General features: G+C 41.7%; 1 protein-coding gene across 1 annotated transcript; it reads left to right on the top strand.

The window, feature by feature from the left end:
* Positions 1 to 9,200: 9,200 nt before the first annotated feature.
* On the top strand, positions 9,201 to 10,968 carry LOC127650110 (E3 SUMO-protein ligase ZBED1-like). The gene is made up of 2 exons (XM_052135306.1): positions 9,201 to 10,050; positions 10,299 to 10,968. The coding sequence occupies exons 1-2, from the start codon at positions 9,233 to 9,235 to the stop codon at positions 10,966 to 10,968; spliced, it is 1,488 nt and encodes a 495-aa protein (XP_051991266.1). The 5' UTR covers positions 9,201 to 9,232.
* The last annotated feature ends 5,309 nt before the right edge of the window (positions 10,969 to 16,277 follow it).

Here is a 16,277-nt window from a genome sequence, read left to right as displayed (position 1 = left end):
GCCTTCAGTGTGATTCATGCCATTAAGAAAACAGTTTCACAATGAATAAGACACCCTATGCCTTTGGGCATCATACATTATGCCGCAGCTAACTAGTAATACCAATTGACATTTTAAAAACACATCCACGCACGAAAGCCAGAACTTGAAACAACACTTAATGCTCAAGAAAGCCTAATTTTAACTGCAGCATGACTATATTGTGAAATGAACATCTCCGAACAGACATTCAAAAATCATAATTTTTCATATGAATCTACCAAGGAGGCTTATAATCTAATAATATTTGCGATTTAAATGTTGATTGCAATAAATTTCATTTTGTCAGGGTACACGGTTATGCTGCGTTACATTCAAGTTGGATGTGGGATATTCTTACTTCATATCTCTGACCACAAATGCAGATATTCGGTTTGACTCTCATTAGAGATGTCTCCTAGCAACCAAACTGATAAACAATGCTGCAGCGCTTGCATTTGTGCTTCAGGTATGCGATTATCAAAAGAGATTATAATGTTTTATACAGCTGTTTATGCAGGTGTTTGTTAAACAAGCTTTAATATCATGTAACGTGGAAACAAACTCATTTATCGATATTACTTAATAAAGTGAATGTTTATCACTTACATTGTACATCTCCTTGAGTGTCAACATGTTTGTATGACATCATGCACCTGCATCTCGGCGAAATCGGAGTTGAAAATTTCTGCACGAGATTACAAGTTGTAATTCTGACTTAAAGTTGCATTCCATTGCACTTTTCCTAGTAGGAAGTTGTAAAATCCGACTTTCCGTGTTGAATGGAACGCAGCACTACTTTTCAAAACTTGATCTGACACTGAATGCTCAAGCAGCCTAATTTACACTTAAACTCCTGATGTTGCTGTAACAATGCAAAAAGCATTTACCAATTTGCTTGAAGTGAAAATCAGTCCTCATTTCCTGATTAATCAATTAAGCAATCACACGGTCATGAATATCTCCTGTTTTTAAATCCATAAGGATCTCTTTCTCAATGGTGATGTGGCAGCAGACTCCTCAGCAAGATTTTGCGCTTTTCGCTCTTGAATTACGTACATCTCTTAAAGCATGATTGCGTCACTCAAGGCCAGCTAGAAGGCCTTGACCGGGAAATATCCTTAAGATCACACCCACCAAGAACAAATAAATCAATCTGATTGGCTGATGAATCTGACAATAAGATTTTAGTTGTTCATTCATTTGCACTGTTGAGGGATTCTGAAGAAATTCTGAAGGCCTGAGGGGGTGGGACATGTACCAATGACATTGTCAAACCTGGTGCGACATATTTTGACGTGTTAAGTTTTAATATGCACATCCGTGAATTAAATTTGAGAGCTTTGACGGAGGGCAAGGTTATGAACTAATAGTGACTTAAATTGCAGTCTGGTCCCTGCACACAAAGCTATCATTGCCCTGTAAAGGCTACATATTTTGTAAAAATTAAGTTATGACTGAAATCGGGTCTTTTAGACTATGATCTGTCCTGTGACTGATGCATTTGTCTCAACTATACACAGAATCAGAGAAACTGAGACTAAATTGAGATTTTTTTCAAATCCACACTTGGCTGGACAATCAAAAAACTTTGAAGTTATTGTTGGTGTTACTGTGGTTTGGATTTGTAGGGCCGTGTAGCATGGCTTTAAGAAAGCTGAACAGGACACATGGTTCAACATGTAACAGACAATCACATGACTTTGCAAAGTGCACAAACAAACACTTGCACTCACAATACTTTCACAAGTCCAGTGATCTTATAATCAATCAGTACTTTGGTGGAGGGACCAGTCTTAAGCTGTCGACTGACATGGTTTTCCTTCAGGGATGGTTTGATGCGAAACTGGTATGACATAGTGATTGATGCTCCCAATCTGTTTTCATCACACACAGTTCGACATGATCGTCACTCTGCGGTGGTCTCGCTCCCATTAGCTCTGGATGCTGTGATGTGGACAAGGCAATGATAGGATAGAGAGGAAGAGAGAGAGACGTTTGAGAAGATGGTTAAAAGGAACAACTCACCCAAAAATGAGAATTCTGACATTATTTACTCACCCTCATGATATTCCAAATACGCATGGCTTTCGAATTGTGCCGGGTAAAAACGCTGATCATTTGCATGCTCTGACTGCACTGGTTTAGCACTCGATTTGCTAAAGGAATTATGCAGATCAGGCAAATACCAAATACACCCATAAAATCACTGCTGAGTGCAATTTCCGTGTGTAATTTCAATCTTGGGGTCGATTTTGAGTATATTTTAAGTGTTGTAACTGTACTTTTAATGCACTATTTTCCAACCATCCAACCATCATAGAAATGCTCTATATTTAGCCTTTGTAATGAACACCCCTGTTCTAGATGTAGAACAGGGGTGTTCATTACATCGATCAAGATAGCAAGACAACCACTGGTTGGTTGATCTAGATTATCTAGATGTCAGTTTGGTCTAAAGTGAGCGTAAATAGTGGAACATAAAAATGTCGAAGTGTAATTGTAACCGAATTGAGCACTGTGTTATGAATGCAGACGGAGGCAGACAAGGAGTTTGGATCTAAGTGCAGGTTTAATTAAAACAACGGTGGAAATAAACAGACAAGAACAAATGAAACTACCACAATGGGCAAAATGAAAACAAAACACGAAAACACAGGAACTGGGAACACAGGAAGACAGGCATGGAAGCGAACATCAACATTCAACAAACGACAAGGTAAGGGAGGAACAGGCAGGGTTTAAATACACAGACACATGAGGATACAAGCAAGAGTCAGGTGTGTACAATGACAGAGTGGAACATGGTGACGGTGACACGGAAAACGCGGGGCAGACAACCAGGGATCGTAACATGGTGACGGTGATACGGAAAACACGGAACAGACAACCAGGGATCGTGACATAAACCCCCTCAAAGGAGTGGCTTCCAGATGCTCCTCAGAAACAAAAAGAAAAAGGGAATACTCAAAAGAAACAAGAATCGTCCAAGGAGTGAGAGGGGGGAGCAAACAGACAGACCAAGGGAGCACAAGGGCAAACAGACAGACCAAGGGAGTACAAGGGGCAAACAGATAGACCAAGGGAACACAGGGGGCAAACAGACAGACCAAAGGGGCACAAGACAGGCCGTCCAAGGGGGCACAGAGGGCAGACAGGCAGTCCAAGGAGGCACAGGGGGCAGACAGGCAGTCCAAGGAGGCACAGGGGGCAGACAGGTAGTCCAAGGTGACCACAAGAGGACTGGATCAGGAGGCGACGTCGTAGCAGGCTCAGGAGGTGGCACCGTAGGAGGTTTTAGAGGCGGGGCCCTGGAAGGCTCTGGAGGCGGAGCCGTAGGAGGCTCAGGTGGCGGAGCCGAGGGAGGTGGCACCGTAGGAGGCTCTAGAGGCGGAGACCTGGAAGGCTCGGGAGGCGGAGCTGAGGGAGGTGGCACCGTAGGAGGCTCTAGAGGCGGAGACCTGGAAGGCTCGGGAGGCAGAGCCGAGGGAGGTGGCACCGTAGGAGGCTCTAGAGGCGGAGACCTGGAAGGCTCGGGAGGCAGAGCCGAGGGAGGTGGCACCGTAGGAGGCTCTAGAGGCAGAGGAATGGAGGACTCTGGAGGCGGAGCCCTGGGAGGCTCGAGAGACTTGAGAGGCGGAGTCCTGGGAGACTCGAGAGGCAGAGCCCTGGGAGGCTCGCAAGACTTGAGGGGCGGAGCCCTGGAAGGCTCGAGGGACTTGAGAGGCGGAGCCCTGGAAGGCTTGGGAGGCGGAGCCCTGGAAGGCTTGGGAGGCGGAGCCCTGGAAGGCTCGGGAGGCGGAGCCCTGGAAGGCTCAGGAGGCGGAGCCCTGGAAGGCGGAGCCCTGGGAGGCTCGAGATGCGCTGGCTCTGGGATGGTCGATGCTACAGGTGCTGGCTCTGGTGCTGGCTCTGGGTCGGTCGAGGCTACAGGCGCTGGCTCGCTGACGTCTGAGGCTACAGGCGCTGGCTCGCTGACGACGGAGGCTACAGGCACTGGCTCGCTGACGACGGAGGCTACAGGCACTGGCTCGCTGACGACGGAGGCTACAGGCACTGGCTCGCTGACGACGGAGGCTACAGGCGCTGGCTCGCTGACGACGGAGGCTACAGGCGCTGGCTCGCTGACGACGGAGACTACAGGCGCTGGCTCAGGGACGGTCGAGGCTACAGGCGCTGGCTCAGGGACGGCTGAGGGGGCAGGCGCAGGCTCGCTGACCGTAGCAGGTGTGCACTGGGGAGCGGAAGCCTTTCTTCTCCTCCTCCTCCTGGCGGGCGAAGCTGGCAGCACTGGCTCTTTGACCAAGGCAGGCATGGAGGTTGGCTCGCTGGCAGGCGTGAAGGGACGAACCATGGGCGAATGGAGGGTTACCACTGTGGGAGAAGAGGCAGGGTTCTCCTCGACAATGCCCACAGTGAACGGCGAGGCGCAGGCCAGCAGAGTCTCCTCAATGTACGCGCGGAGCGTCCAGCCGCGTGTCGCCGGTGGCAACCGCTCCTTGAGCACACTGTTTAGGTTGGCCCGGAAGAAGCCCACCAGGGAGGAGTCTGGGAAGTCCGTGATGCTCGCCAGCTCGAGGAAATCACGGATGTGGTCTTCACAGGACGGTCCCCCTGAATGAGGCTGAGCAGCTGGCAGTTGGCTCGTAGAACCGCTAGATCCATGGAGGTTGTTTGTTCTGTTATGAATGCAGACGGAGGCAGACAAGGAGTTTGGATCTAAGTGCAGGTTTAATTAAAACAACGGTGGAAATAAACAGACAAGAACAAATGAAACTACCACAATGGGCAAAATGAAAACAAAACACGAAAATACAGGAACTGGGAACACAGGAAGACAGGCATGGAAGTGAACATCAACATTCAACAAACGACAAGGTAAGCAGAGGTTAAATTGGGCCGGAGCGCACCGGAGCGCAGCTCCGCCTCCTCAGGTCCACAACACACCCTGACGGAGCTCAGCTCCGTCTCCTTCAGAGGCGGCGGCAGCCGGTTTTGAGTGTAGCCCCGAATGAATTTTGAAAAGTTGACTGACAAATATGAAACCGGACAAAAGCCTATGTAAACCCCCGAAATCATAAGTTGCCTTATTTCATTGTGTTTTGGCTTTGCACATACTGCATACAGCCTGTAAAAATAGACATAGGCATAATCTAGCCTATAGAATAAGTTTCTTTGCTGTCGGTAGCCTATGGGCGACTCCGTTTATTCCTCTCTGTTGAATATGCAGCAGGTAGGGGAGGAGCTGACATCAACTAACGTTACTTAGTGGCGAGTTAACAGCAGTTAGCAGGAACGACAGCAAAAATGAAGCAAATGAGGCTTCTAAAATTTCCGAAAGAAGTCAGTGGGTAAGAATTCCCATTTGTTTTTGTCCTTAAAGTCAAAAAATCATCATCTAGCTGGCTTTCACCCACAGTAGGCTAAACCTCAAGACGTCCACTACCGCCTACCATCATATGTTATAGACTCCGGCCTCGTGGTTAGTTCAAGCGCCTGTCACGCCGGAGACCGCGGTTCGAGTCACATTCGTAGCATAATTTTCTTGTTTATCAGGTGTTGTTTTCGCTAAGGATAACCAATAAGCATTAACATAAAATGTATGTGTGACTTGTTTTGTGATATTAGTTTGTAGTAAATATACACTTTGAGGTAGCAAAGATGTGCCAGAATCAGGCATGGAAACTGGTAACAATTAATCAGTCACTTTACTTTAGAGAAAGTTAAAAGTGAAACATTGTTTATCTCAATGATCCTAATCAAAGGATTTTGACAGATGAACATGGAGAATTATATACAGTTCGATGCCATGGTGTGTCAATTAACTTAGAATAAAGTCATTCATGTATTGCTTTAACTTAGGATCTTATACATGATTTTGACTATTTATTTCAAAAGATTTAAATTATTTATATCAAAAAAATTTTTTTGCTTCACTTTACTCACTATAATATAACTCTTTTGTGATGACTTTATGTTAATGTACATGAAAATTCAAGAATCATGATAGATCTAAGGGCAATCCCACTGATCTGCTCTTCCCAATACATTTTCTTCAATGGTATTGGTCTATAATTTGAAATATGTAGCACTTGATGAATTAGTTGTTTGAAGCTGATTTGCAATAAGTTATGTGCTGTATCTGTTCTTTTGCATCACAGATGATTCAGGGAGGAGAGAGGATGTTGAGGATAGTACTAGAGTGGAAGATTTAGGAACTGTAGAAACAGGCCCAGCCAGAGCAAAACTCAAAGAATACCCTCTCACCAGCTTTGGACTACAGGGAAGTGGTTGCTAGTGTGAAAATAAAATGGTCTGGGCTAAGCCCCGGATGTCCTTCAATGCTGGAAACGCCTCTGTGTCGTCCTGCCATAGATTAAACATAACCTGTATTTAATGTATCCTGGGTTGCATTTCCTTTTATGTTGCATAGATTTGTTCATGGTTTTCCGGTACAAGGACATGCATCATGTGACATTATTTTTGTTGTTGATGTCAAAATCTACAGAAACTGTACTTAATATGGGCCCATTATTATCTCATTTATTACATAATATTACATATTTATACACATATTACACAGAAGGAAAGGCTCCTCATTACCATGGTTAGGTCAGTGTGCTATAGTCTTAAATAATAATAATAAATTAATGTATTTATGAAAAATAAATACTAGCTGAAACACATCTTGAAACTTTAAACGGCCACTGTTGATGTCTAATAATAATTCTAATAATTCTACCTTTAGATTATTTCATATGAAACTGAAACATTTTACTTTTACTCATGTAAAATCCTGAAACAAATTTGTAAAGGTGATGTGTGTAATTATTAATATTTGTATCTATTTTGGTAAAGGGGCCACATCGGGCTTTAAGTAGTGCATCGGGGGCTACATTGTAATGCTTTTGAGATACAATGTTCTGCATTGATTTGGTTTGTTGTAACTTTTAAGCCCAGAAATAGTTGTGTACTCAATTTTCTGAAGTGTATCTGTGACTAATGGGACTATTCTGCAATTGCCTAAAGTATTGTATTGCTCTACAAAGATAGATACTTTTCTATCAGGCATTACAAAACTCAATAAAGGCAGAGATTATACATTTATTTTGCCATCTCTACTTCCCTGTTAATTTATTATTCAGTTTTAATAATAATAATAATAATAATAAAAAAATTTATAGAACGACTAATGTTTGTCGCAAAGCGGACGAGTTTACTCTTTTTTTTTTTCTTTCTAAAACTTGTCATGATGCGTTTCTCCTCGATGGTTTTTCAACACTCAACAGAATAACACAGGCAGCATGAATATGATAAATAATTACTGCAAGAGTTACATTAACACACAGACCACATTTCAAAAACTGCAAGATCTTGTAGATTTACACTCTACAATATCAGGAAGATAAGACCCTTCCTCTCTGTACATGCCACACAACTGCTCGTTCAGTCCCTTGTCATAACTAGACTGGACTACTGTAATGCTCTCATTGCAGGCCTTCCTGCATGTGCTATTAGACCTCTCCAAATGATCCAGAATGCAGCAGCACGTCTGGTCTTTAATGAACCTAAGAGAGCACATGTTACACCACTCTTTGTCTCTCTCCACTGGCTGCCGGTTCATGCACGTATTAAATTCAAGGCCCTGATGCTGGCATATAAAACAGTCACTGGGTCTGCTCCAGCATACCTAAAAACATTTATGCAGAGCTACGTTCCCACCAGAAGCCTGCGGTCGGCTAAGGAACGTCGCCTTGTCGTACCAAAACAAAGAGGCACCAAAACACTTTCCCGGACTTTCAGTTTCATCATACCACGGTGGTGGAATGACCTTCCCAACTCAATCCGGGAAGCTAACTCACTCTCTATCTTCAAAAAGCGGCTAAAAACACATCTTTTCCAAAAGCACTTAACCGGTCAATAAAAAAATAAATAAAATAAATATATATATATATATATATATATTTACATTTCTTGTTGCACTTAAATCTGTTTTGTATACTATTATGATGATAGTGAAACTTTGTAATATGGCACTTTTTGTACCACTGTCTCCCTAAGATGATTCGCTGATGTTCTTCCTCTTTTGTAAGTCGCTTTGGATAAAAGCGTCTGCCAAATGAATAAATGTAAATGTAAATGTAATTAACATACAGGTGCGAAGGGACTTCAACGTTTCTAAATTGCACAAATAAAAAATAATAATAAAATAAGTGAATTGTAAAGTATTTGTCTTTGTTTGAATAACTACTCAACCCTAACTTACACATTAATACTGGAAAAAGAGCCCCTTTGGTGTAAAAACACATTAAGTCATTTTACGGCGGGATTTTAAATGATGACTAGTGATGTTACGTTCGTGAACGAATCGTTCATTTTGAACGAATCTTTTAGGTGAACGAATCATTCTCGTTCACGTTATCCATTGACTCATATTTCTCGTTCACTGAAATTCCTCCCTCCACTACTGCGCGCCGCTATTGCGCGCATGCGCAGCTCAATGAACCGTGTAGCTCTGTGGACTGTTTCATCTGTCAAAGACAAAGAGTGACTAAACCTCGAGCCAATAGCCTTCGAGCATGATACGAGGACGGAGCATGTGATTTGTTGAATCTAGTGAACGAATACGCCCTTTATTGAGTTGCTTTGAGTTTGAACGAGTCAAATGAACTGTTACATTCATCTCGTTCGTGAATGAAAGAACCAGTTGTTCGAACGTCAAGATAATAATGACGACGAAGTTAACAGTGCAAGCTGATGGTTTAATTTAATAAAAGCCAGCTTAAAATTTTCGTTTTTACTAAAATCTACAAACTACATCAGGTAATCTGCTAACTTCAAAATGAGTGGCACCAGAAAGAGAAGTGTATTATGGAATTATTTTAATGAGGTGTCTCCAACACAGGCTTTGTGTACAATTTGTAAAACACAGTTGTCCTTTAAAGGAGGATCTACAGCTAACCTTAACAGGCATCTAAAGGTAAAGCATCCAACTGTGCAGCTGACACAAAGGGAAACTGAACAAGCTGAGGATCCTGGAACATCCATCAGTACCAGTACTGCTCAACCTCCTCCTACCTCATCTGCCACTGCCAGCACACCTCATACAACTGTCCCACACAGACGACAGGCAGGATAGACCACCCTAACACATTTTGTGGCTCGGCCAATTGACCCACTAAGACAAAAGAAAGTGGATGAGGACCTGGCAAGGATGATTGCATTGGATCTACAACCTTTTTCCATTGTGGAGGACAGAGGTTTCAAAGCATTTACAAAGGCCTTAAACCCCTCCTATATATTGCCCAGCAGGCAGACCCTGTCAAAAACAATCATTCCAGAAATGTTTTCAAAGGTTCGTGAACAAATTATGGACAAAGTTGGCAAGGCATCGGCTGTCTGCCTCACAACCGACTGCTGGACATCTAGGGCCACATGTGGTTTCATGTCAGTTACATGCCACTTCATTGACAATTTTAAAATGGAGACATGTCTGTTAGATTGTTTTGAATTTACTGAAAGACACACTGCAGATAATCTGGCCGACAATCTTTTAAGAATTGCCAGAGAGTGGAACATAACGGACAAAATAGTAGCTTGTGTCTCTGACAATGCTCACAACATAACCCTAGCCATTCACAAAACCTCATGGAAGCATCTGCCATGTTTTGCCCACACAATTAATTTGATTGTGAGGGGTGGACTCCATGTAATCCAAAATACACTGAATAAGGTTAAAGCAATTGTGGAGTACATGCACCGAAGCACAGTGGCAGCTGAAAAACTCAAGGCAACTCAGCAGCAGATGGGCTTGCCAGAGTTAAAACTGAAACAGGACTGCCCAACACGATGGAACTCCACATTTTATATGTTACAGAGATTTCTTGATAACAAGGATGCCATCATCACCACACTTGCACTAGTAAATTCTCGACTGGAAATTCTGACACAGGATGAGTGGAAAGAAATGGAAGAGGCCTGTGAGGTTTTAAAACCATTTGAAGAAGTCACAATTGAAATCAGTGGTGAGAGGTATGTAACAATACTCTTAGAACAATCATTCTTATAACAAATTTAATTTAATAATTTAATTTAATTTGACTCTTATTAGCATAACATTAAAAAAAACAATGTTTTGCAAGCAGCTTTTGCAGACTGTAAAATAAATAAATTATAAGTGGCATTGTTATTGCCACAGTAATGCAGGGAAATTAATATTATTCATTAATGATTATTATACTGTATTTATTAAATTCAAATGTTGTTTTTGCTCCCTATAGCTATGTGACTGCCTCAAAGGTGATCCTGCTTTCACGGAGTGTCCAAAAAATAAGCACAAGATACCTGAGATCGGGAGGGTTCAGAAAACCTATAATGGACATGCTTGAAGCAATTACCAAAGATATGGCTACCAGGTTCCACAAGGTGGAATTTCACCATCTGCTCTCAGAAGCGTCTGCACTGGACCCAAGATTTAAAAAAATGGCCTTTTCAGATGATCATGCAGCAAATGAAGCCATCCAGAGACTCAAAAATGCCGCTGGGAGAGTGAGATCTTCCTCAGCACATCAACCAGAGCAGCAACAGGCAGCAGCAGCACCAGCACCGCAAGAAACACAAGAAAGCTTACTGTGGGGTGATTTCGATGAACAAGTTGCAGGTCTTGTGACAAATACAAGTTCTTCAGCAGAGGCTGTTTTGGAAGTTCGGTCATATTCAGAGGAGCCCCTTCAACCAAGGTCCTCCAACCCACTACTCTGGTGGCAAAACCGGGCACTGATTTACCCCAGACTGACCCAAGTTATGCTGGGAAGGCTTTGCATTGTGGCAACATCTGTTCCATCAGAAAGAGTTTTCAGCAAGATGGGACAGATAATCTCTGAAAAAAGAAGCAGAATCAGCCCCGCTAAGGCAAGACAGCTGATGTTTTTGAATGCCAACTTTGAATAATCCTGTTGTTGTTATACCTGCTTATATGGCAGGGTCTTTTTTTCATGCTGCTCTGTTTTTTTTGCACTTTATACAGGGATAAGCTACTGTTTACTACTGTTTATATTTGCACTAATGTTTACTAAGTAAACTTTACTTGCTGTTTAGTGCAAATTATTTTTGCACTACTGTGTTTTAGCTTGATTTAACTTTACACTACTTTTACCTGTTTTTATATTTTATACTGTTTAAAAAAAGAACTTTTGTTGTTTTGCACTACCTGTTTTGTATTATACATTGCACTTTACCTGACTATTTATATAGTAACTAGTGTAAGCACTGGTGTTTTGTGTGCATTTTGTATTATATATTTTTATTATTGTTGTTTTATGTTTCAACAGTTTTATACTTTAAAAAATAAATATATATGTTTGAGTCATGTCATGCACTTTTGTTTGTTTAAAAACTGTAAAACATAAAAAAAATTTAGAGTATTGATTATTTGCGTCACGTCATTCCATCTCATTTGCGTCACGTGACTCACGTCAGCTAATAGCATTTCAGCTCTGGCTTAGAAGGGGCATGTAATTGGTTGGATCTACTTTGCTGAATGAATATCATATTGCTCTGTTTTGAGTCTGAATGAGAGAGAGATCTCCCGTTCGTGAACGAATTGAACGAACTGGTTGCTATACCCAGTTCGTGTACCAGGTCGGCCATTCTGTCAATCTAGTTCATCAATCAGCAGAAAGTGAATGCAAAGCGCAGGTATCCGTACTGTGCACACGCAATTCATATCTTACATACAGAACATAACTCCTTGTTTAACTCGTTCTGACCAAACAAATAAAATGTTAACTAGCCTGCCTAGTATGCAAACAAATTAAAAAACACTTGTGATTTCATTCGAAAAGAGTGTAATTTAAAAGATAAAAAGAGTGTAAAGACTTTGATCACTTATTTAGACTTATTTTATCCATTTAATGAGTAGGGCACCATTTTTAATAAAGTCAAATCAGTTTTTATTTTGTAACAAGTAAATACGTTAGTTGAACAACACATTTTGCCGCACCTGCTGCTGACGTATTTGTGTAATATGGAAAAAAAAAAACTGAACGAATCATTGAACGAATCTGAACGAATCATTTTGGTGAACGAACTAAAAATGAACGAGTCTCTGGAAAGAATCAAAATTTCCACCACTAATGATGACCATTCACCGTAAATAAGGGCTCCCCCTCCCTACAAAAGCCAATTTAACCACTGAAGGTAAGGGAGGAACAGGCAGGGTTTAAATACACAGACACATGAGGATACAAACAAGAGTCAGGTGTGTACAATGACAGAGTGGAACATGGTGACGGTGACACGGAAAACGCGGGGCAGACAACCAGGGATAGTAACATGGTGACGGTGATACGGAAAACACGGAACAGACAACCAGGGATCGTGACACACTGTCTAGTAGGCTATGTAATATAAAGGCTATTAATCAAACAACAATAACAAGAAAATGAGAAAAACACTCACTACTTTTGGCTGAATAATTTAGAAATATTAATGTAATAGAATAAAACAGTGACATGTTTAATAATAATGTTTTTTTAATCATATTTATTTATAAAATTTTTTATAATACTGACCCGTGATGTAGAGAGTTTGTTACTTGCTATAATACATTTCCAGGAAAGTAGAGATGATAAAATAATTTATAATTATGCTTAGCCTTTATAAAGACAGAAAAGTATCAACATTTGCAGAGCAATACTTCAGCAGAATATTCCACCAGTCACAAACATCAGAAAATTGTGCATCATGCATGAGAATGAGAACACAACTATTTCTGGTTTTAAAATATACAAGAACTAAATCAATGTTGAACATTGAATCTCAAAAGGAGGACAATGTGGCCCCCCATGTGCTACTCAAAGAAATAATTCACACAAAAAGAAAATTCTCTTATTTACTCACCCTCAGGCCATCTGTCTATGACTTTCTTCAGAACACAAATTAAGATTTTTAAAAGAAATTTCAGCTCCATACAATACAAGTGAATGGATGGCTGGATGGAATTTGATGCTCCAAAAAGCACATAAAAGCAGCATTAAAGTAATCCATAAGACTCCAATGGTTCAATCCATGACTTCAGAAGTTATATGATAAACTCAGCAAAAAAGAAACATCCCTTTTTCAGGACACTGTATTTTGAAGATAATTTTGTGAAAATCTAAATAACTTTTATTACTAATAACTATTGTAAAGGGTTTAAACAATTTTTTCCAATAACAATTAATAAACATGCACCTGTGGAACGGTCATTAAGACACTAACAGCTTACAGATGGTAGGCAATTAATTTCACAGTTATAAAAACTGAGATCTTTCTACTGACTCTGAAAAACACCAAAACAAAGATGCCCAGGGTTCCTGCTCATCTACGTGATCGAGCCCTTAGGCATGCTGCATGGAGGCATGAGGACTGCAGATGTGGCCAGGGCAATAAATTGCAATGTCTGTACTGTGAGATGCCTAAGACAGTGCTACAGGGAGACAGAAAGGACAGCTGATTGTCCTCGCAGTGGCAGACTGTAACAACACCTGCACAGGATCGGCACATCCGAATATCAGACCTGCGGGACAGGGACAGGATGAAAACAACAACTTCCCAAGTTACACCAGGAATGCACAATCCCTCCATCAGTGATCAGACTGTCTGCAATAGCCTGAGAGAGGCTGGACTGAGGGCTTGTAGGCCTGTTGTAAGGCAGGCCCTAACCTGACATCACTGGCAACAATGTCGCCTATGGGCACAAACCCACTTTCACTGAACCAGACAGAACTGGCAAAAGGTGCTCTTCACTGACAAGTCGCGGCTTTGTCTCAACAAGGGTGATGGTCGGACTCACGTTTATCGTTGAAGGAATGAGGCCTGTACTCTGGAGCGGGATCGATTTGGAGGTGGAGGGTCCATCATGGTCTGGGGTGGTGTGACACAGCATCATCGGACTGAGCTTGTTATCAATGCAGGCAATCTCAGTGCTGTGTGTTACAAGGAAGACCTCACAATCCTCCTCCCTCATGTTGTACCCTTCCTGCAGGCTCATCCTGACATGACCCTCCAGCATGACAATGCCACCAGCCATACTGTTCGTTCTGTGCGTGATTTCCTGCAAGACAGGAATGTCAGTGTTCCTCCATGTCCAGCGAAGATCAATCCCATTGAGCACGTCTGGGACATGTTGGATTGGAGGGTGGGGGCTAGGGTCATTCCCCTCATAAATGTCCAGGAACTTGCAAGTGCCTTGGTGGAAGTATGGGAAACATCTCAAAGCAAGAACTGGCAAATCTGGTGCAGTCCATGAGGAGGAGATGCACTACAGTACTTAACATCTTTTAATTTCTGTAATCATGTGGCCCTTTTATTTATTTTTAAAAATCAGATTTATGTAGTGTTTATAGTATCATAGATAAGTGATGTATTTTAAAAGTTGTCAATCATAAACACCTAAAAACAACCTATATTTATTACTTTTTTCTGGCAAACAGCCATAAAAGGGAATGTAAATTACTACATTTTTAAATTGCAGCACAGAGCTTTTACTATAAAACGCAACTCAATACTCATTACTCACTACTCATGAGTACTTTTAAATGAGCTACTCTTTTACTCTTACTTGAGTAGTTTTTAGGACAGGCACTCTACTCAAACTACACTTTTATGAAGTAACAGTACTTTTAGTTGAATATTATTTTTCAGTACTTTTTCCACCCCAGCTATATGACTATACACTTGAGTGCTATATTCCAAGTCTTCAGAAGCCATATACTAAGTGGTGTGCCATATGTTAGACACCTGTTTACAATGTCTCTAGTATTAAAAAAATATACATAGTAGTTGCTGACAGAAAACTGATTTATTACTGGAAAAACAGAAGCACTTCAGTCTGAGCGACTTCATATCTGTGTCCCCCAGAAGAGAGTCCCCCACCTCTCTCGAATGTTACAGTCTTGTTTTCGAACAAAAGAAAGCCTCTAGCTCATGCCTTGCTTCTGTCGGAATTGAATCAATGAGTAAACAAAACAACAACAAGAACTTGAAAAGGTCAATGCTCACATGAAAATAAAGACCTTGTTCTCGCTCCAAATGCTCTGATTTCCCATCATGCATTACACAAAACATATCACTAAAGGTTAGCTTTAGTGCTGGTACATTTTCTGTTTCTCACCCACACTATCATATCACTTTTGAAGGTATGGATTTAGCAAATGGAGTTCCCTTTCTATTCAGTTCACTAGACTTTGCAGTAAACACTTTGTGTGAATTTCTTCTCCGACAATTTAGTTAAAGCCCTTGTACAATAACGGCAATCCTGAGATTGGCAATGGTGTATGAACCCCGCCCCTTTGTGCATGTAGTTGGTTGGTATTAAAGGGTAACTAAACTCTAAACCAACTTTTTTTAGTTAATGATCTGTAAGCATGGGGCTTTATTAGTACTGGTCATTGATTCAAGTAATTTATTTGACATTTGTGTATAAAGTGTTTTAATTCTACAATATATGGTGTAAAAATGTCTGAGTGCTGCCCTCTTCAGGTTGAACGGTGGCTACTGCAGTTGAATTTTCCTATTGGCTGTTGCGGTACTTCGTGACGCAAGCGGTGACAGCTGACGTAAGCAGGTTCCAGCTCACCACGCCAGATTCATGTACATGTCGTCTTGCGACCGTGTGAGGAATAATAATAACATAGAGTCTGACAGCAGCTGTAAATTAATCCGTCACTACGAGTCTCAGGTGTCCCCCCCCCATTGCTAATAATACTCAAGGTATTAATGTAACATACTGTTATCACAAATGAGAGTTTGGTGTGTTGTGTATTTACACCATTGCGGATGAGACCGGCACACTGTGCTTATCCAATAAAGGACCAAAGGCCTCGGGATGGGTTACGCGCCGTTCACCGTGTCTCTGAGTGATAAACTAACAGTTGCCTTCTCTCCCACGATCGCGAAACCGGCTTCAGTGCCGCCACTTTATTCTCTCTCTCTGTCGTACTAACCACACACATGCGCGCACGCGCGCGCGACCCCTCACAAACATTTTGCTTGTAGATAACTTTGTTATAAAGATCAGCTTTGTCCCCAGATTATCGCAAGCGGAGACACGCTGTAAACGGGCAGACGCCATTAACCGGCTTCTCTCCGCCCACATTCGCGGCCATACTCTCTGGCCGGAAATTTCACGTGACATACTCTCCACAAGAGTCACGTCCGCCATTTTATGCGTGTCACACACACACACACACACACATACCGTCCTCTCATGTGTTATA

Source organism: Xyrauchen texanus, chromosome 10, assembly GCF_025860055.1.
Source record: "Xyrauchen texanus isolate HMW12.3.18 chromosome 10, RBS_HiC_50CHRs, whole genome shotgun sequence".
Classification (NCBI taxonomy): domain Eukaryota; kingdom Metazoa; phylum Chordata; class Actinopteri; order Cypriniformes; family Catostomidae; genus Xyrauchen; species Xyrauchen texanus.
This window is presented reverse-complemented; position numbering and strand designations above follow the sequence as displayed.

Bases quoted from the DNA above. Each gene is read 5' to 3' on its own strand.
- LOC127650110 (XM_052135306.1), top strand. From the start codon at position 9,233: ATGATTGCATTGGATCTACAACCTTTTTCCATTGTGGAGGACAGAGGT. The intron at 10,051-10,298 runs GTATGTAACAAT...TGCTCCCTATAG, and splicing joins ATTGAAATCAGTGGTGAGAG to CTATGTGACTGCCTCAAAGG.